The following is a 20,489-nucleotide window of genomic DNA, read 5'->3' as shown; positions in this document are numbered from 1 at the left end:
CTCTTCGTGTCTAACTTCCATTCTCTCTTATTTTCATAGACCCACTTTAATTTAGTAATCCTATTAATTACACGCCCCATTTGATACACCTCCTTACTTTTAGTTTGCCTCTTGTACCTGGACTAAAGCACGCTTATTGACGCTTCTTCTGTTGTTGTGAGACAAAAATCTTTCATGTTTATTTCCTTTTTCTATCTCTTTTATCTTACTTGAATTACCTTTGGCCAATTCGCTTCCGTTTCAATTCCAACAAAGTCTTGATGACCTGTGGGTTCGCTTCTCTCTTTCATGTCACAATCATGGCTATCGTGTTGTCAAGGTGGTCCTCTTTCTCCTCCCCTTGCCTCCCCTGCGCCCCTTGAAAAACATGTGCGCCTCTAGCTGAAGGAGAGACCGGATTGTGCCTTGGCAGAGGAAGAGAAAAAAAAAATGGCTGCAGTGGTCAGGGACAATGCATGCAGAGAAAAATAGCCTCGTAAAAAAAAATGGCGTTGGCTGAAAAGCGGTGAATGGCCATTCGATAGTCACGATCTCAGCCAGCCTTGCAAGTCTTTCCCCTTCTCCCTTCTTCACTTCTCTTCACATGAAAGCTGACAGACCATAGATAGCCAACTGCAGGCGTTAGGCTAGCCCTGCAAATCATCTCCCCAGAAATGTCGTCAAATAAACTCCAGAGATAAGCTGCCAAACCCGCCGGAAAGACCACATTAATACCAGTGCTTTCTGCTTGCTATAGAACCACCATATTTGCCAGCCGAAGCACTGGTCCTTGGTCAGAGTGGTTATGTCATTCCCTTTTATTCGACAAAGTCTATACTACTTGCTACGTAGTGTGCGCGCGCTATAGCACAGACTTTTTCACATTAGGCAGATGGAAAGCACAGTTTGCCAAGACCAAGTCATCAAGATTCCAATCTCTTGCTTCCCTTCTTTTTTTTTTCTTCCTCTCTGGATGAAGCTGAGTGAGGAGGTGAGGGAAGGAGAGAGATCCAGAAACAAGAGACAAATTAACTCTAAACAATAGCAAGCTTTCAGCTGCTATCCCAAGGTTCTCTGCTCCTGGTCTAACGGTCTTGCTTGCCGCCCCCTTTGTCCCTTTGTCCAACTCTACAAGTCCAGCCACAAGAACAAGAGCAAGATAAGACATGAAATCCCGTTCTCATCCGTCAAGGGAAAAAGACGCAGCCAGTAGCTTGACCAAGTGGGTAAACTCCCGCCGTTTCTGCAGCAAATATTTCATTGGCATCTCCTTCGACCCTTTTTCTCTTCCTATAACTAGTCCTTCTCTTCTCTATAGGATTATTTATTTCTCCGCACCGCCAGATTGTCAGCGGCAGTAGCGGGGCTCAAGACGCCCATGAGCCTATAACAGAAAGAAGTAGATGGGCTAGACCCCCTCATCCCCCTCTTTGTCTTCTCTGTTGGGCCATGTCCTGCTGTAGAATGTCACCTTCGTACTTCCTTTCGCAAGGCCTAGATCTTGGTCCTAGGTCTTAGGCCTTGGACCCCCAAAGACCCCAAGGAAGATCTTCGCCGAAGTAGACTGCTTACAGCCAGGCTTCCCTTGAACTGTAAGCCACCAACCCAAGCCCACCCGGTGCAGGGGCGTCTCAAACTGGCGGTGGTGGTTTTGTTTGCCAAATTTGATGTTGATCGTTTACTGAGCTCAGCCAGAGGAGAAGCGAATATGCAGATATGCTATCAGTTCAGGTCAGGTCAGGCCAGGCCAGGCCAGATCAAGCAATCCAAGGCATTCGACTGACTTGCAAAATAACCTTCTTTTTACCATGCCACGCAAACGTTAATTAGCTTTGTCCAAGTGTGTCTCTCTTCTTCCCCCCCCCCTCCTTCTCCCTTCTCCCTCGCTTGTAATATTGTATTATTCATCCCCCCTGACCACTATTTCCACACCCTTTCCTCCCTTCTCTTCATTCCCTTCTGTCTTCTAGGTTTTTTCTGTGGTTGGTTCAACTAACATCCTTGTTCCTGCAGCCCAAAGCAGGTCTACGCCTCAACAAAGAGGTTAGCCAGGAACAACTAACGCATAGCATGAATAAGATGGAAGGCAAGAAATTAACCCCAGCCGGTTTGTGACCCTAGGTGTTACCCTAAGATGTGTCTAGACCCTACCCTCTGTCGCTTCCAATTTAATTGGTGTGATGTTGGTTTAGTTGTTGACTATAAGCTCGCCAGCAACAAATATAACCGGAAGCTAAACTAATAATAACCTCTACGGTTCCCTCATTCATTTTCGAGAAAATGCAGAGGTGGCTATTTTGCTATTGGTGCCTTTCGTAGTATCTCTAAAAAAAAAACAGCTCCAAAACTGTGCCGCCGTAGATATAGCAAAAGCCTAGACGGAAGAAAGGCAAGGACTGGACCCTACCAAGAGAGAGGGATGTCTATAGTTCTTGTTGTGCAATCAGTCATCGACATCGAAATTCGAAGTCAAAAAGTACCTCACAAGTTCCAAGTTCAACAGCGTAGCATGCATACCACAAATGCTGTACACCTTCACAATTCCGCTCCAGGCTAGTTGTTATTGGTCACAATGTTACCGCGGAGATTGAATGAATGTCAGTAATGATTCGATGCTGCATGGGTGCATGCTGAAATCAGGGCGTCTAGAAGCCAGCAATAATAATCGAGAAGGAAGAAAAGATCTGGCGATAGTTGTTTGCTGTTTGTTTGTTTGTTTTCCCTAAGGGCCGGCTGGGTAGGCTTTTTCTTCTTTCTTGTCCTAATCTAATTAGTCTGCCAACAAGAAGCTGAAGAAGGGGAAAAAAAAGAGGGCTATTGAATTGACTTAATCTCTGCTCATGGCGCCAATGTTTCATGTGGCTTGGCCGGTGCTCCATACCTCAACCTGTCTCTCTCTATATCCCTAATTTTAGCCATGTTCTTTTTTTTTCTTCTCGAAGGGTTGGTGACGATAAGAAGCCCAATTGCCAGCTTCAAAGTAAGAACGGCAAGCCTATAAGGAAGCGAGGGTGTCCTCTTCTTAATATCAAAATTAAGCCAAGAGAAGCGAGAGAGAGAGAAAAAAAAAGAAAAAAATATTATTGCATTGCATAAGTGGCCCAAAAAGAAGCCAAGAACGCCAAGTCCCAACAGCCCGCCAAACCTCCTTAAAAATTAGTCCAATAAAAAAGAGAGAAGCAAAACAAAGGCTCGTCGTATTTGCGATCATCCGCGTATATGTGAGGGGGTTCTAGCCCGGCGTATATACATGTATGCTTGTATGCGTATAGTGCTTCTTGTTGTGACACAAGCTGCGGCGCAGAAGGGGAAAGACCGGTTTGTCGAATAACTTGGTAGCCAGATTAAACGGCAAGTACCCTTTCGGCTTACACTGAAATCGCCGAAAGATGTTCTAAAAAAAAAAAGTCGATGTGGCCCAGCATGGCCTTTCCTTTCCTCCTTTCCTCCTTTCTTCCCTTTTTCTGTTTTCTGTCTAAATCTGGGGTGTTCGTACGGAGCAAGGCACAGACAACATGGAGATCTGGGTTGGGTTAACAAGTTTGTCAGCGCTGCTCCGGTTATGGCAAGCTCAGCTGGCATGGTAGGAATGCTAGCCCTTGGTGTGAGCGGGCAAACCGCCGTTGATGTTGCGATCGTGTGCTATTTTTACGCACTCGGACATGTATTTGGACATGCATTTGGTCGTCCATAAAACTTGTATTCCATTTATCGACTACCTAGAGGTCGTCCACATGCCCTAATCTACAGGCCCGACAAGACACCCTGGATCTCTACACTGCCAGAATCGTCTCTGCGTTGGACAAAAGCTTTAAAGTCCGTCTTGGTCAGTCTCTTGCCCAGGCCAGGTGGTCCTGCTGTCAGGGTGCGGGCCTTCTCCCGTAGTGCCTCGGGGCCGACAATGAACAGCGAGCCAACCTCAGATAGCATCTCCACCACCATCTCTACATCTCGTGTCAGCGCCCATGTTTTGATTGTGCCCATGTACTTTGCAATGTCCTGTGTAATCATCAAACCACCCGTAGCGTTGACCTGGAACTTCTTAAAGTGCTCGAACAGCAGGCGGCACACCACCATGGCCGCCTCACATGAGAAATGCTCAAGATTAGAGCCATCAACTGCCTTCTCGGCACTGCTCGAAACACGCGCGAGGAAGGTGCAAATGACCTGACAAGCCTGAGTTTGCAGCGAGTCAAGATCGTCACCATCACGCGGGCGGAAGTCGAGCTTTTTCTGCGTGTTGAGAGCCTTGGAGACATAGTTGGCAACGACATCAACCGTGGTTTTGAGCACACCGTTGGTTTTTTTCTCCAGAGCATCGAGACTAGTACGCTTTTGCGCCTCCATGTTCCGCCGCATCGTGGCATTGCCGTCAGCTAGGCGGATCAATACTGTTGATATGAAGCGGTCCATCATGGAGGTGATGGTAATAGCTGGCCGTAGATTCGTTAGATATGTCATGTCTGGCTCTGTTTTGCTATTTTCTAGAGATGTCGCGTGATCAGCAGCCGCATCGAGGGCTGTCTCAATATACACCCGTCCCATGCTGGTGAGCAGCAGGTTCATTAAGATATTGGCATCCTTCGGTGTATCACTAACTGATCCGAGCTCTAGGGCACGACGCACGCTTTCAGCAAGCCAGGTTAGCATACGCTTGGCGTACTCAACACTCAACACACCGTCTTCCTCCAAAAGCTCGACGTCGTTCTTGTTAACTTCGGTAATACCGGCAACGCGAAGCATCATAGCCTTCTGCGTGGCCGTTAAGTCCGAAGACTCTAAACGTTCGAGGTATGCGTCTTTGGCAGATGCAATGATTTGTGTGCCCTGCTGGGCTAGAGTGGCCATGAAACCAGTTGGCCGTTTCTGCCGACGGGAGTGGTAGGTGGTATATTTGAAGAGCAGTGAATTGTACAGTTCTTCAAGACTTTTGCGCTCGCGTTCAATGTAACCGTTCCCCATAAGGTATGGTACACACAGCTCCTCAATCTGCTGGTCTAGTGTTGCTGCAACTTGGGCTGAGCACGGCTCCGGATGTTCAGTGAGGCCGTGTTGTTTAAGATCGTCAATCAGCGTATTGAGATATGTCCGCGACGAATGTAGAACACGAAGAAATGCAAGAGAGGAGATACTCGTAGCTTTGTCCAAGACAAGCTCCAGACGAAGTTGGATAGACTGCTGAAACACCCTCTGGATAAACTTGATGAGAACCGTCTCGTAGTATGGAAAGGCGCGCTTTATGATGAATGACTCCTCCTGCATTACAATGCGAACCTCGTCAAGTAGAGACTGTAAACTGGGTTCAACGCTTGGCGGCTCGGCGTCCGGGTCGGCTACTTTGTCCCACGAATCGCTGTCAGCCGTCACCTCGTCGCCCATGAGCTGGTCGCGGTCAATGAAAAACTGGTGCTGGTTGACGAAGATAGCAATCACCGAAGCACCATCATTGAAATCCTTGAGAACCTTGGCACATTCACGCATGTCGTCAAAGTTCTGCCGGCGGTAGCTGTTGTTGAACTGTGTGAGCAGCTCTTGCTCTAGCCCCTCGGAGAACTTTTCTAGTACCTCGCGCGTGTTATGTCGGACATTGGATACACCAGGGCCTCCGGGCATTGAGCCGTTGAGAAGAGCGTTTGCCCTGGACCCAGAGGAGCTCCACGACGCTGGGTCTAGCCGTTGACTAATGCGCATTAGCTGTTTGGCTATGACAGCACATCGAATCTTGTTATCCGAGCCTCCATGACGTTGCATGCCTTGTAGGGAAATCAAAGATCCAGTCTCGCTAACTTCCTGCCAGCACTGGATAAGAAATATGGCGTCCTTTGCTCGTCGTCGTTTGCGGTCAAGCGCCTCTAGCCTCTCGCCGATTTGGACGGCGACAATTCCATTCATATCTGACGCATTGGTACCAACTCCACCGGGGTTCCCTCCGCTCCCATTTGAATTGATATCTAGAGCTTCAAAGGTTTCGATGGACTGGTCGAGTTTATGGCCAAGGGTGTCGAGTGTCTGATCGTGCTGGATTTCAGCGCGACGTACTTGGGATAGTAATTCTGACTCGCGGTCTTGAAGGGTGCCGGTAAGATCTTCTAACTGAGAGACGGCATCTACAAGTTGGGCATGTTAGATGCTGCTTAACAACAAGGAGTGCGGGCGGGAGTAACCAGTTATCGACTTACTCTCAAATGTGCGGATCAACGGTTTGGGGTCAAAGGCAGATTGACGGGTCGGCTGGGCACCACCAGATCCGCGGTTTGCTGGTGCTGCGCTATCAGCAAGATCGTCTATAAAATCGCGAACAATAAAGTCTTTGCTAGAGAAGTCGTCAAGGGAGAAGCTGGGACCCTTGGGGAACAAGGTTTTGGTACCAGGACCACCTGCTCGGTCTACAGCCATGGGGAATTAGGTATTGGGGAGGTTCTGGGGACTGCAGGCCTGACTCTGACTGGCTGGGAGACTTGGAGCTTGGAAACTAGGAGGCTGTGAGCGCAAGGATGTCGAGGCGCACTGCCTAGCAGGCCGGCTGATGATGCTATGTGGGGGAGGGGGGGAGGGGCCTTCGGAGCTTAAAATGCGGTGTTGGCTGACGGGATCACATGCGGATATTCAGAGGAGCTTGCTTATGGTCTCTGGAGGTGATGGTTGAAGGGTTGTAAATGTGGTATGTAAAGATGGACAAATAAAAAAGTCTGGCGTAAATCGGGCCTCTCTCTGATCATTTGATTAATTCTGTTAATTAAGCTGTTGCGATTTGCTTTGTAGTTTCGAGATCTGGGCGGGCTTAGGTAGCCAGCCGTCAACATGACCTTGCCAGCTGGCAATAGCTTCGCCAGTTTTTACAGTTGCCAAGAGCAGGTTTAGGACCTTGTCAACAAGGAAATGGGCTTTTAATAATCAACAAGCCAACAACTTGGGATCTCTTCATTACCTTCTTACTCACAATAAAAATCACCAGGTTGATTGATTGCTGGCTAATGCTCACCCAATAGCCTCGAAAATATACTGTCGTTCCACACAATCAGAAGCACCTGCGATAACGCTGTAACAACTTCAAAGCTTCAGGTCTGCTGCTAGCACTGCCATCTTAGCTTACGCAAGATACAGCTGGCAGCTTTTCTTGCCTGCCTTTGGGTCCTTTCAGTGTCTGCCTATCCATTGTGCCTCTCTGCTAAGGCCTACTGATATCTCTGGGTCTCCCCTTTGGATTTTCGTTCCGCTTCGATCTGCCTTCTTCTCTTTCTTTTTTTCCTTTCTTTTCTTGACCAGCAAACTTTTCCTTGCACAACACGCACTGCATATAAACAGCGGAGTCAATCTTCTGACGTTGCTAGTCGACGTCATACATACACATACACCTACACAGACACACACCTGGTACAGCGTGTATCTAGCTCGATAGCCATGCCTATTAGTCTTAGAGAGCGGCAGACATATCGCGAAGATGCAACCAGAAAGCACATGCTGTTGACCGATGCTCAACGGAAGGCGCTAGTAATGGTTAGCCTCTTCCATCAACCCGCTCCTTGCCATATCTTGCTCCCCCAAACTTGCCCTTTCACAAGTCTTTGCTAACCACGATTTGTCTCTTTTCTATAGCGCCATCTCCCTGACGTCGACGGCGACGATGGAAACCCATGGGCCAAGACCCGCCCAAATACGCCGCGTTTTGGCCTGCGTCGCTTCTTACGTCGGCAGCTTCACTTTTTGATCTTCACCCTTATGCACTCGATATTCTCGCTATACCTACGCCTGCGCCAGATCTGGCACATTGTAGCCTACCGTACTTTGTCCATCTTGTTTTACCACCATCGTACGCCGGCTCTGATTGAGCGTGATGTAAAGCCTTTGGCCAAGAAACCTAAGCATCTCAGTGCTGTCCTTAAGATGGAGCATGTAGGACGTGCTACTGATTTGGAGCGCTTGATCAATGATGCGTCTGATTTAGCTGTGTGGACGGCGTGTGCTGGAATTCCTTTGCTGTCTATCTACGAGCGTACTGGTATGTTGATGAACACACACTTGATTAAAGCGACTTGAAAAAAGGCATGCCGAATCTAACTGATGGTCTGTAGGAGTCCTCAAGGGCTATATGCCTCAGCTGCACCGTGCCATTCTTCAAAAGTTCAACACTTACTATGGTGTTGACTACCCTGCCCTAACCGTCAACGCCCCGCACTTGGAGTCCATTTCTTCTCCTGGAACTGGCCTTTACACTCAGCGTCTTGGCAATGCCCTTACTCTTCTCCTTGTCTCGGAGGAGGATGGCCGTGATTCCATTGTTGACCTGACCAAGACCCTGGCCGACATGTGCCAAAAGGGCAAGATTTCACCTGCTGATATAAACATTGAGCTTTTGGATGCCGAGCTGTCCGAGGGAATCATGAGCGAGCCTGATCTGCTGCTCATTTTCTCGCCGTACATTGAGCTTGCCGGCTACCCGCCGTGGCAGATCCGCCTGTCCGAGATGTTCTGCTTGGAGGACAACTCTGGCGTGGGATACCAGGTGTTCTTGCGTGGCTTGCGTGGCTTTGCAGGCGCCGAACAACGCAAGGGCAAATAAAAGCACCTTTTTTTGAGATTTCCTCCCCATGAGGCAAACAGAATTGCAGGCGTTTATGCAGATCGAGGTTCATTGTATTCTTTTGTGTTTATGAAGGTGTCTGGTATAGTTTGATGGCGTTTTCCTTTTGCCTTTCATCCTTTTTTCTATGTGCATTTCATCATAGTGTTTATTCCTTTAGCATCGTTTTGTCTAGGCTATCCCCCAAATTGAACTTATACTATTATTATATTGACGCAGGGTGACGCGACTTGATGCCGTGAACGTGTCACAAGGCTGCAAAAATCCCAAGGAAAAAGAGCCCCTCTTCGGAATTTTTCTCAGCCTTGTCCTACACCTCGGAACCTCCACATAAAAGACTTGGGACGTCAATTAAAATCCCTGCAGCAACACTTTGACACTCTAAACATCAAAAAGCAAAACTTTATCTGCTCACACTATGACGGTGAGTTTGACCTATTTTCAAGGGCTATGACTTTCTTCGGCGGCCTATATTTGTAGCCATTAGTTAAGCTTCATTTCCCTCTCTCAATCTATCTCCTCACCACCATATAAACAGTTCCATGAAGAGATCGATTGACTACGGACAACCACCCTCTCTAAACACAGCTAAGAGAAGACTGACCAAAGCGTTTCACGCCCTCAAGGACCAAGACCAAGAAGCTGCCATGCTGCCCCTCCGGGCACCTTTGGCACGGGCCATGAAAACGCTTGATAAGAGCCTATTCTCCAAGACGTTCAACATCTCGGCCGCTACCATCAAGGACAACAAGACTATTTCCAAGTACCGCAAGCTGATGGAGAAGAACAACGAGCTGCTCGCGCTCGAGCGACTTTCGCCTATTGCAGCAGATCCTCGACCTGAGGCTGCGCAAAAGGGCGGCAAGTGTCTGTTGCTTAAGCCGAGTGTAAAACCGGAAGGTGTGTATAGCAACGTACTGTATGGAGGCAAGGTGGTTGACTTAAAAGTGCGCCTGACTGATGAGAAATAGACGCTTCAACGTATGGTGCCGTGTTATCCGAGGGCGTCAAGGCAGATGAGCTCTGTGTGATTCCATATGAGCTGAAACTAGAATACGACTACTGGAGTTACCGTAGGTTATTATCATTATTGTCTGCAGTCTCTTTTGGCGGTTGTGGTGCTTTTTTTTTGCATGCTAACTCGGACCTAAGTCGATGTTATTTCTTCCATAATACCAGAGGATCTCCATGACGAGATCCCCACGGGCTACAACTCTGTCGGCCAAGTTGGTTAGTCCCCTACGACATGCTCCCTGGAGATACCAACGCTACATTCTAACATCGCTTGCACAATAGTGCATCTCAATCTGCGTGAGCGATATCTACCATACAAGTCTGTAATCGCGCAAGTCATTGCTGAGAAAAACAGCGGCGTGCGTACCGTCATCAACAAAGTTGATAACGTCGGTGCTGAGTCTCAGTTCCGCACATTTGCCTATGAAGTGCTCCGTGGTCCGGACGATCTCAATGTCGAAGTCCATGAGAACGGCTGCGTCTTCGCCTTTGACTACGCCAAAGTGTATTGGAACAGCAAGCTGGAGACGGAGCACACCCGTTTGATTAACATGTTCCAGCCAGGCGAGGTGGTCGCCGATGTCATGGCAGGTATTGGGCCTTTTGCCGTCCCGGCGGGGAAAAAGGGCGTCTTTGTATGGGCGAATGATTTTAACCCTGAAAGTTACAAATACATGGAGCTGGCCGTCAAGAAGAACAAGGTATGTGATCTCTCCACAAGACAGCCTTATAGGCCGTAGTGAAAGCCGGGGCGTTGTTGTTAACTGTGTGATCTACACAGGTTGGCGAATTTGTGCGTCCCTTCAATCAAGACGGTCGTGAATTCATCCACTTTGCTGCCTCTTCTGTCATCGAAGCCTCCCGTGCTGGTGCTGTAGCCACCGTTGCGACCAAGCAATCGCGCTCTGACCGGCAAGCCGGCAAGCCAATGCCCCCCGCACGCACTGTGCCTGTGCCACCGGTCGTTAATCACTTCGTCATGAACCTGCCTGCATCAGCCACTACGTTCCTGCATCATTTCCGCGGAATTTATGCGGGCCATGAGGCCGTCTTTGCCGACGATGCGCAGCAGATGCCCATAGTTCATGTGCACTGCTTTGCGGTCAAGGGTGATGAGCCGGCAGCATATGCGGATATTGTCGAGAGAATTAGAGAGGAGATTGGTGTCACACTAGCAGTGGGTGACGGAACGGTGGAAGGTCAGGTGCAGATTCATGATGTGCGCGATGTGGCGCCGAAGAAGAGTATGTTCTGTGCCAGCTTCCGGCTACCCAAATCGGTGGCATTTGAGAAGGTGTAGGTGCATCCCGGGAGGGGTGCGTGAGTGGGTGGCTGCATATAAAAGGGATATAAAAATGGTAATACAGTTTCTACAGCTCTGCACATCTCCATGAGTAAGAAGGGAAAACGGGTGAGTATCGTGTTTAACAGTGTATATGCAGCCATAACACAGCGCAGTTAAGGATGATTGCTAGCAGCAGACATGGGAACTGTCTAGAGCATGGTGCCAAAAGCCAAGAGCTTGTCTCCCTCTCCTCCAGCCTATCCGTTGGCCTCCACCTCTCCACTTCTCTTGCATGTCATGTGAAGAAAAAAAAAGTTGGTCAAGTCGCCGGCCTGCGTCTTTACATTCGCAGACTGCGTGTTGCACTGCCTTGTGTTTGCAGCGTGCATCTGGTGACCCTGATGAAAATAGCCGTGTGCAGATGGGGCTATATGCTGTATGTGGTGTTATCCAACGACATGGCACAAGACAGTGTCTCCTGTCTTCCTCTGGCTTATCCTTTTACGAGCTCATAATCACGAAGTGGGCAAGACAGCAAGCGTGAAAGAAAGCAAAAAGGCAAAGGAAAAACCCCCGAGAAAACGAATAGCATACTTCCTTGTGTTCTTGGGCCGGCTATAGTATTACCGCCGCCTCATTCACTCTTATCCCCATCCCCTCCATGATTCCCCCATCTAGTATTTGTTTTTTTAGCCCGGAAATGCAGCATGGTGTCCGTTAGCAGGCAACGTGTGCAGAGGTGGCCTCCGCCTTGTGTGCCGTGCTGTCTGGTCTTGCTGTGGTCTCTCTTTGGCCATGTTTTGCTTACTGTGGAAGTAGCGGTGAAGCTTCTTAGCTAGTTGAGCTTGGAGCTAGCAGCGATCTTTTCTTTAGCTGTCATGGGGCCAGAAACGAGGAATATTCAATCAAAAGTGGGGGATTGGGGGGCAATTAAGGAGAGGTGAGGGGGGGGGAGAGGAGATAAAAGTGAGAGACAGAAAAGAGTGTGGCGATAGGAAAAGTGCGAGGACGGCTTGTTGGCCAACAAATTTGTTTGATGAAAGAGAAGGCAAAAAACACATAGGGTTCTCATTAGGGTTTGTTTATCACGATGCTGGGTGTTTGAACGGGCGATGGGGTGTTCCTGCGAAACATTGGAAAAATAAAGACTAAATATAAAAGCCGCGATTACACTTGCCCTTTATCCTCGCTTTTTTTTTGTCGGGGGTGTGTAGATTGTGTTGTGCATAATAGCCGACACCACCTACACTACAAGTTCCCTCTAAACACCAGATCGAGGATCGTGAACTTTTAGGGGAAGGAGACCTTGCAGCAAGGCTCTGAGTGTCTGCAGCAAGCAGAATGCAGGTACAGCGACCCCTGACTATCTGTTAGAGAAGGAGAGATGAGCAAAAGCTGTCCCACGTATTTGCAACCTAAACCCATAACACGAAGATAAGCAAGAAGGAGGATAAGAGAAGCATTGGCCTCGTTTCCAGACTAGAATTTCTTGGCCAGACACGGTCTTCTCTTCTCTTTGTCTTTGCTGTTGTTGCTGTTTGCAGCTCTAATCTCGTGATCAAATAAAGGCGGCAGAAAAAGGAAAGGACATCCAAATGTTCCCGGATTGGCCCAATATCCAACATTACCCTAGCCAACTCTTTCTCTCTCTCTCTCTCTCTCTCCTCTCTCTCTCCTCCCCCTTTTCCCCAGACTTGCATACCAGATTCGGTCGCGATTTGAAACAAAAAAGCAACCCCCGGGCAACCGAAGGGGAGACACGGAGAAAATGCTGTAGAGACGTAGAGACAAACCAGCCATACAGAGCCAAGGGCAGATGCACTGACTGACTAGATACTGGAGATTCAGAGACATGTGAGAGAAGAGAGGAAGGAAAACAGGGGAAATCAGCGTGCCATCCCCGATTCAGCCAGTCTTTCTCCTTGGATTTCTTCAAGGTATTTCGTCTCGTGGGTCGTCTTGGCTATGTGTTTATAAGCCCTCACCTTTGGCATTCCTGCTGGGTTCGACTCGATGTCTCACTTGACACCACTTCACGTTGTTCTCAAATAGAGCATGTACTGATACTTACATGCATGGGTAAGCCTTCCGGACCGGGGCCTTGCTGACTTTCTTTCGGTTCTGGCAAAAGAACGAAGGAAACAGCAGCCGAAAGAAAGAAAAGCCACATCGACGTATTTTTGCTCGTTGTTGTTGTTGCCGCCGTCATACATCAAGTGAATGAAACATGGCATTCTCGCGGCCACATGACCATCAGTTCAGAGACAGGTCTTGTATAACTGGCGGTCGACTGGACGCACAACAGGCACAAGATGAGCAAAGTAGCACAAGTGCAGGCTAGAAAGAGATTTCCTGCAGTACTAAATCTGGCCATTATGCTAGGCCAAATTGCCTGTTGCTTAATTTTTGGCACCGTTCTTAGCTGAGCCTCGCCGTCAAATCGGTCCGGTTAAGAAGACAACACGGGAGGAGGAGGAAAGGCCAAAAGAAAAGCCAGTCTTAGAAAGGGGTACAAATTGAGGGTTTCAGAGGTTCTAGACGGGCCTGTCTCGTGTTAATATATTCCGCCCTCTTTTTTTGTTTTATTTTATGTTTATATTTTCGAGCTTGTCTCGAAGCATTAGACTGGAGATAAAAAAAAATAGAGGAAAAGAAACGCCAGTACGACATGTGGATGGCCTAGAACCTCCTCCTCTGTCTCTTTGGCCGTGTGAGTGCTGTTGGTCTGCCTGCTGCCCATCTCCTGCTGGGACCTTTGGTCGCGCAGTCTGCTGCGGCAAGCCATACAGAGGCAATCATTTAGTTATCACGCTCTAAAAAGATACTGATAACTATAGCGTCCACTGTAGCATCAGCATTGTTGCTCTTGTGGTGGGTGGTTGTTTAGTCTTCTAACCCTAAGCGGATATACCCCTCTCTTGTCCTCTGTGTAGATATTCCGAGGAGCCAATAAGCTCCGTCAGTTGAATAGGATGGATGTTGGTCTCAGTTAGCCGGTTTTCATTGAGTTGTTTTTTCATTCTTGCTCTGCGTTGTCCTTTTACGGCCATGTGATTGATGTTGAAGATACCCCTCCCATAAGCCTCGCCTTCGAAGAAGACTGCTAGACTGATGGCCTAGAGAGGTTTTTTGGAGAACATGGAGAAGAGCCTGGAAGGAAGGCGAAAAATAAGTTTTTTTTTTTCTTCTTTTTTTTTTTTGGTAAAGAGGAAGAGGAGGAGATCGACACCGTAGCAGCTTCTTCGAGAATGCCTGATCAAATACAACCGCCAAAGGAGAGGCACAAGAGAGCTAGGCTAAGTGTAGTGGCTGTCACTGTTATACTAGATCGGATTTGTACGCACACGGTGCAGGGCAGTGCGAGATGAAGCCTGGTATTTTCTAGCTCTCCTGGAAATGGCGAACCGGCCGACACCTCCGTTCATTTCGCTTTCCATTGGTGCGAGTACAAGCTAGTTGGATGTCCGAAGAAAAGAGGTCGAGAGTTTGAGGCCCGAGGCTCAAGGTTCAAGGTCCAAGGCTATGCGTGTGGAAGGGAGAGAGGGAGACTAAGGAGTTCTCATTTGCGCACCGAGCTATATGGGACGAATAGAAGAGAAAATCAGCAGAGATTCCGATGGGGGGGGAGGGGGGTGGAAGGAGAGAGGACGAGCACAAATACAAGCGGTGCTAGAGAAAAGCCCGACGCTATAGTCCCAGTGGTTATAGGGAGGGCTGGGCCCGAATTGCAGAGTCTTCTGATCGTTAATGCACTTGGGAGAAGCCTGCCAGGGATTGCTTGCTGTGCGGATATAGGCGTTGGAGACGAAGGGGAAATAGAAGCTAAGAAAAATCGATTTCTAGCGAAAGGAAGCATAAGCAGCGACCTCTTTGGCCTTTGGGGGAAGCAACGCATGCGCGTGATAGGAGTACAGTGGTGGATGGCCTGTACTTGTGCTGCTGGCTTGATAGTATATCTGAGATATATGCGCTAGGGCAGGCTAAAATAGGCTAGAGGGTAGGCTTGGAATGCTAGTTTTAGTGCCGTTGCTATAGTGGGTGTAGGGGGCAGCTTTCTTGCAAAACAGAGACAAAGAAAGATACGGCAGTATTTTCAATTATATTTTGTCGTGTTTCATATGCCTTCTGCATGTTCTCTCTTTTCGTCTTGATTGCTTTTTTTCCTCTGTTCTTTTTCCTTTTTTGTAAGTGAAAAAGGTCACCCGACATGCAAATATCACCCACAAGAAGCAACGCACGCACATAATAAGAGCGTTGTATAAGAGAAAACAAGACAGGGATGCAAGACTCCCCACGTTTGCGCTTGCACCCCCCACGAACCTGTCACCGCTTTTGTGGAGGGTGTGATATTGTTAAAGTACTTGGAGATGTGCAGCGCGTGGTTTTGGGAGCAGGCAAGCGGATGAAGTGGCATTTTGCTGTCTCTTGTCTGGCTGGGCGCTCCTAAACCGCTGCGGGAGCAGGCCAGCCAGCGGTAGGCGGATTGGTGGGATTGTGAGCTGTCGTAGCTAGGAGCAGCTTGAGGTGAGGCTCTTGTAGACTTGGACGATCAGACAGAGAGAGAGGAAGAGGGAAACGGACAAGCGAAGGAGAGCACAATGTAGCAGAGATGGAATTGGCGATGCTGACTGGTGTAGTGGTGTAATTGGCCTTTTGTCCTGGCTGCAAGCCCCCACGTCTCTTTCGCTTCTCCCACCCCCCTCCCACTTGCAGTGTCTGTCCTATCACAGTTCCTGTTCTTTTGGTGTGGTGTATTTGCCCGCCGATGGAGGGCTTCGGCGAGCGAGGTCGTCCATTTGATGTCGGCTCGACGCTGGGCTCTGGACTGCTGGGTGACATGCTCTTATCCCACGAGCTTTTTTTATTTCTTATTTTCCGTGTGCAAGCAGGATTATCAAAAGGCTCAGCTCGCCTGGCCAGCACATCCTTGTTGGACGATTGCATCTCGAATGTAGTTGGTTGTCTGTCGGTCTTCTACCCCGAGTGTCTTGTGTCTGGTGTCTGGTGTCTTGCGTCGTATATAGCAGCATCCTGTGTCCTGTGTCCCGTGCCCCGTGTCCTGTGTCGCGTGTTTTGTGTCTTGTATCTTGTGTTTTTCTTGTCCGGGCCCTAACAACATTCTAGGCTCTTTCTTGACTGCCTGAGCCAAGCCCTCGTTATAGAAGCCGCCTCTTCTCTTGTTGTCCTCTGGCACGGCACTTGCTGCAAGGGCGAGCCTCCTCTCTTCAGCATCACTGTCTCAAGCTTGAACCCCTGCTAATCTTCTGGCACAACCCCCATCTCGACCTCGACTCAACTCCAGCATATGGCGGGCACAGCACAGAACACCACAAGAAGAAAAGCTCTAGCCAGCTAGCAGCCCATGGTTAGTCTGCTCTAAAATCCGGCCAAACCTGCAGTTTTGCCATACCCAGGAAATAGCGTGGGATGGAGTGGGAGAGAGTGGGATAAGACTGGCAGACTTTCAGCAATAGATTACCAAGTTGCATCCATCCATCCATCCATCTTGTCGTCTTGACCCGCCTCAGATAGAACCGCGTCTAGATCGTCTTTCATCTTGTCTTCCACCAATCCTTTTGGCATCTGCTTCTGGCTCTATGCCTGGTCTGTGCCAAAGACTAAAGTTCTGCTTTCTCTGCGTTTCTTTTTCTCTTCCTCCCCTTCCTCTTCCTACTGCTCTTCCTTCCTCGCTCTTATGGATTATCCGATAATACGTCGACCTTAACCTGCTTCTGTCCTGCTTTGCCGCTGTCTTCGTCTCGCCACGGACCGCTAGATACAAGCACAGCTCGAACACGGGCTTCCCTCTCCCCTCTTCTTCTTTGTCAAGAGCAAATCCGCTAGTCATCTGCAAAGTTGCCACACCGAGATATAACCTGGAGCAAAAGAGGACCACAGCCTTGATTATCCATCTTATTATTCTGCTCTCCCTCCGCCTCACATCTCATCCCATCTCATCTCTTCCCTCTCTCTCCATGCCCACGTTCCTCGACGCGCACTCCGTATCAGCCATCCGCATATATGGCCGCTTTCAGCTCCAGAACATCGCATCGCTGCTGTCCCGAGCCACCTGAGGCACTACCCGACATCACACAAAGCGACAATTATTTTATTTAATTAAAAGCCTAGAGCCTTGAAAATCAATTTTCCCAAAAGAAAAAATAGAAAAAAGGAAAGAAGAAAAAAAAAAAAAAAAAAAAAAAAAAAGAGAGAAAAACCCCAATTTTTCTTGCCTTCCTTCCTCTTCTCTTCTCTTTCGGCTGTAACAGAACCCTAGACCGTTGCTCTTTATTCCTTCTGTGTGCCTTAGTGCAGACACCCTCGTCCTCGTCGTTTATCCCATCCTATTCCATAAGCCGTCGTGTTTTTTCTCTTTTCTTTTCGGACTCCAGTTTCTTCTTCCTTATTTTCCCCTTCGACCTCGAACTTCTTCTCCACCAAAGCAGCCAGCAACCCGAGGGCCTTTTTCCTTGTCCTTGTCCTTTTTCTTTTTTCTTTCCTCCCTGCTTCTCCTCCTGTCCTGGTCCTCGTTCTTATATGGCCCAGCTTGCCTCAGGTTGCCGCCATCGTCTCGTCCGTCCTTTCTCTCTATTCTGACATCCCAAAATACCTAATTTCGCATGGCCACTGTGCACCCCGTCCACCAGAACAACATGTTCCCCTCCACGTCCGGGGATGGTCTTCGAAGATCGTTGTCTCAACCAAAATTTGCCCTAGCAGCAGGCTTGAAACGCTCTGGCAGCAGTTCTCGGCTCCACAATTCTGCATCAACAAGCCAGCTCGGTGATTACTTCTCAGACGCCTTCACCACCACTGCCACCACCACTGCCACCGCCGTTGCCATTACTGCCTCCTCCTCCTCCTCCTCCTCCAACACCATGGCTGCTTCTGCTCCGACCGCCACCCCGGGATCTCCCACCCCGGCCTCTGCATACACTCACTCCGTCTTTGCCCCCGCGCTGTCCTCCAGAACCAATCCCCCCTCCATCGACTCTGAATCCTCCTCCTCCATGTCCCTGGACTTCGACTACGACGGCTCTATCAACGGTGACTATGCCCACGTCGGCAACTACACCCTGCCCGCCCATTACCACCAGTACTACTCCACAGAGGCCCTTGAATCCCCCTTGGGCCACAAGACCTCCCCTTCATATACAGCTTCACCCACTACCTCATATTCTCCCGAGCGGGACAACTCCGTCATCACGTCCCGCCCCCAGTCTCCCGTAGTTTTCAACTCCGAGGATGACACCGCCGTCCGTGCCGTCCCATCTCGCCATGTCGACTATCTCTCGCACGACTGGCGCGAGGAAGACATCTGGTCCTCATGGAAGTATGTTGTATCTCGCCGTGGCGAGTTCACTAACTCAGCTCGTCTGGAAAATGCGTCATGGCGAACATGGATGAAGTCGAAAAACAAGCTCAAGACTGTTTCCCCAGAGACCCTCAACTGGTGAGTCCCTTATATGTTTCCATCCTTCCTAACACCCTTCTCTTCGAACCGCTTGTCACCGGGACTAGGACTAGGACTAGGACTGGCTCTCGCCTTTGTTTTTTCTTTGACTGTACAAGCGCCTGGAGTCTCTTTTTGCTAGCTATGCTGCAATTGCCATAGCCTTCTACTTGCAACTTGCAGTCCGCAACTTGCCTGTTAGTAGTGTCGCATTTTCTCCTCTTCTCTCTTTCTCCCCGAGCCGTACTGCACATGGCTCTTGCTCCTCTTGAGCTCCTGCAGTCACATGCTTTGGATGGCCATGACAGTGTTTAGAGACATGCGTATCGACACAGCATATGCGGCCGGCTTTATAACACCAAAGCCATTGGCATGTGGCATACAATCACACAATCCAAGAAGCAAAGGCTAAACCAAATCTCATTGCTCGCTGCATATACGACTTCCTAGGTCTCCATCACGCTAACCCCCATCTTATAATAGGCTTAAAGAATCCGATGTCACCTGGCTGTATGGCCCTCTCCAGGTCGGCAGCACCCCCAATGGCGGAGCCACTTCAAGCAATGACCCCCCTAGCGCCGCATCTACTACCAAGCCTATTCTAAAGAAGCGGAGCAAGTCCGAAGCTATGCTGCAGCGCTCATTATCCACTTCATCGCTGGTAAAACAGGCCACCGCTGCAATCCAGGCACAGGAAATCCATTTGCGCAATAGACGGCCAGGGGTTCAATCCACTACGAACGCCGCGCTTTTCTCTGGGCGACGACGAGTCAGCACCGACTGCTCTCCTGGCTACCCTACTTCTTTGGTCCCCTCTGGTATCGTCTCTCCTTCCTCGGAGCAAAAGCGCATTCACTTTAACGAACAGGTTATCCAATGTATTGCCGTCGATGTTAAAGGACCCGACGATGACGACGAGCCCGCTTTCAGCCAAACACTATCAGACGACGAAGATGGTATCTTACTCATCCGCACCCGCATCCGCCGCAGAGTCCCTCTGCTGCGCCACAAGTCCGCCCCGGTCAAGACCAGCTTCAACAAGACCATTGCTATGCTTCCATCAACCACACTAAAATGTGAACACGATGCTCCCCAGTTTGAAACTGCCATGAAGCACTCGTTTCGCAGCCCTAATGTCTCTCCTTCGCTATCACAAGAGAACTTCTCGTCAAGCACTACTCTGCAACATGCTAAAAAGTCTCGCAGGGTCTTTGGCTCTGAAGATGACGACGATGACGATCTTGACGACCAGATTGAGATTGAGCAACAGGAAGACATTGGCGTCTCATTTGCCAGCTCACTGGCTCGCTCCTCAACCCCCGCCCCATCCCGAGCCTTTGCTTTTGGTGATGACGACGAGGATGAGGACGAAGCAGACCAGGGCGATGACGATGAATTCTTCATGGGCTCTTCTAGACTCGGTAGCATTGGCGGTAGTAGCAGTAGTAGTGGTCTTGGTGGCCTAAAGCGGTCAACCTCAACAAACAGCTTAAGCGAATCTGGCAACGCACGCTCTTCCTCATTGGGTATGAATACGATTATACCCTCTCACATGGAGACGTCCTATCCCCTTTCTTCATCTAACACTACCCGTACTCCTCCTTCTCCTCCCGGAGATGGCTTTGCAGGCCAGCTCATTGACTTTATTGATACCGCCAGGGATATCGCGCACGTCATCTGGAATGTTGGCTGGCAAAGGTAGTTTCTTCTCTTCTTCGAGCCTTCGTGGCTGCTGAAGAAGATGCAAGTCTTACCAACTACTTCTTTCCAAGTCTTACATTCTATGTTTGATAGTCGCTTCTTTTTCTTTATTGCTTCGTCACCTCTTTTATTTCGAATGCATTGCGATTTTTTTTTTCTTTCCTTTTTTTCTATTGCTTTCGCTGCTATGGATCTCGACATACGCCCTTTTCTTTTCTTCTTGTCTTTTTCCTTCTCTTGTCGGCTACTGCGCATTCACACATCGTCCGTCCGTCCACCCGCCCGCTTCTTGTTCAGCTCTACATATAGCTTGTCACGCCTTAGTTCGATTCCTACTCCTTTTTTTATCATCGACGATTTCGACGACTTTTTGTTCCAAGATGGCTTACTCTTTTCATGATTTCTTTTCTTCACCCTCGCCTTTGCCACGCATATACATCTATACTTTGCTGTTTGTTTATTCTTCGCATTTCCTT

At 49.1% G+C, this 20,489-nt stretch overlaps 4 protein-coding genes across 4 annotated transcripts; 2 read left to right on the top strand and 2 right to left on the bottom strand.

Moving 5' to 3' along the window:
- Positions 1 to 3,723: 3,723 nt before the first annotated feature.
- Positions 3,724 to 6,375, bottom strand: HOO65_070431 (Exocyst complex component sec10; the record flags this gene model as incomplete). The annotated part of the gene is made up of 2 exons (XM_071004891.1): positions 3,724 to 6,086; positions 6,159 to 6,375. The coding sequence occupies 2 exons, from the start codon at positions 6,373 to 6,375 to the stop codon at positions 3,724 to 3,726; spliced, it is 2,580 nt and encodes an 859-aa protein (XP_070857149.1).
- Positions 6,376 to 7,380: 1,005 nt separating this feature from the next.
- On the top strand, positions 7,381 to 8,539 carry HOO65_070430 (Dehydrodolichyl diphosphate synthase complex subunit nus1; the record flags this gene model as incomplete). The annotated part of the gene is made up of 3 exons (XM_071005079.1): positions 7,381 to 7,476; positions 7,576 to 7,978; positions 8,052 to 8,539. 3 exons carry the CDS (start codon positions 7,381 to 7,383, stop codon positions 8,537 to 8,539), a joined length of 987 nt encoding a protein of 328 aa, XP_070857148.1.
- A 563-nt stretch (positions 8,540 to 9,102) lies between these two features.
- Positions 9,103 to 10,874, top strand: HOO65_070429 (tRNA (guanine(37)-N1)-methyltransferase; the record flags this gene model as incomplete). The annotated part of the gene is made up of 5 exons (XM_071004983.1): positions 9,103 to 9,460; positions 9,532 to 9,633; positions 9,740 to 9,790; positions 9,857 to 10,275; positions 10,356 to 10,874. 5 exons carry the CDS (start codon positions 9,103 to 9,105, stop codon positions 10,872 to 10,874), a joined length of 1,449 nt encoding a protein of 482 aa, XP_070857147.1.
- Positions 10,875 to 15,302: 4,428 nt separating this feature from the next.
- Positions 15,303 to 15,803, bottom strand: HOO65_070428 (uncharacterized protein; the record flags this gene model as incomplete). Its single annotated transcript, XM_071001329.1, has 1 exon — positions 15,303 to 15,803. The coding sequence occupies one exon, from the start codon at positions 15,801 to 15,803 to the stop codon at positions 15,303 to 15,305; it is 501 nt and encodes a 166-aa protein (XP_070857146.1).
- Positions 15,804 to 20,489: the final 4,686 nt, after the last annotated feature.

Source organism: Ceratocystis lukuohia (genome assembly GCF_044167205.1).
Source record: "Ceratocystis lukuohia strain C4212 chromosome Unknown Supercontig7_pilon, whole genome shotgun sequence".
NCBI lineage: Eukaryota > Fungi > Ascomycota > Sordariomycetes > Microascales > Ceratocystidaceae > Ceratocystis > Ceratocystis lukuohia.
The sequence above is the reverse complement of the archived record's forward strand: the minus strand, read 5'-3'. Positions and strand labels throughout refer to the sequence as shown.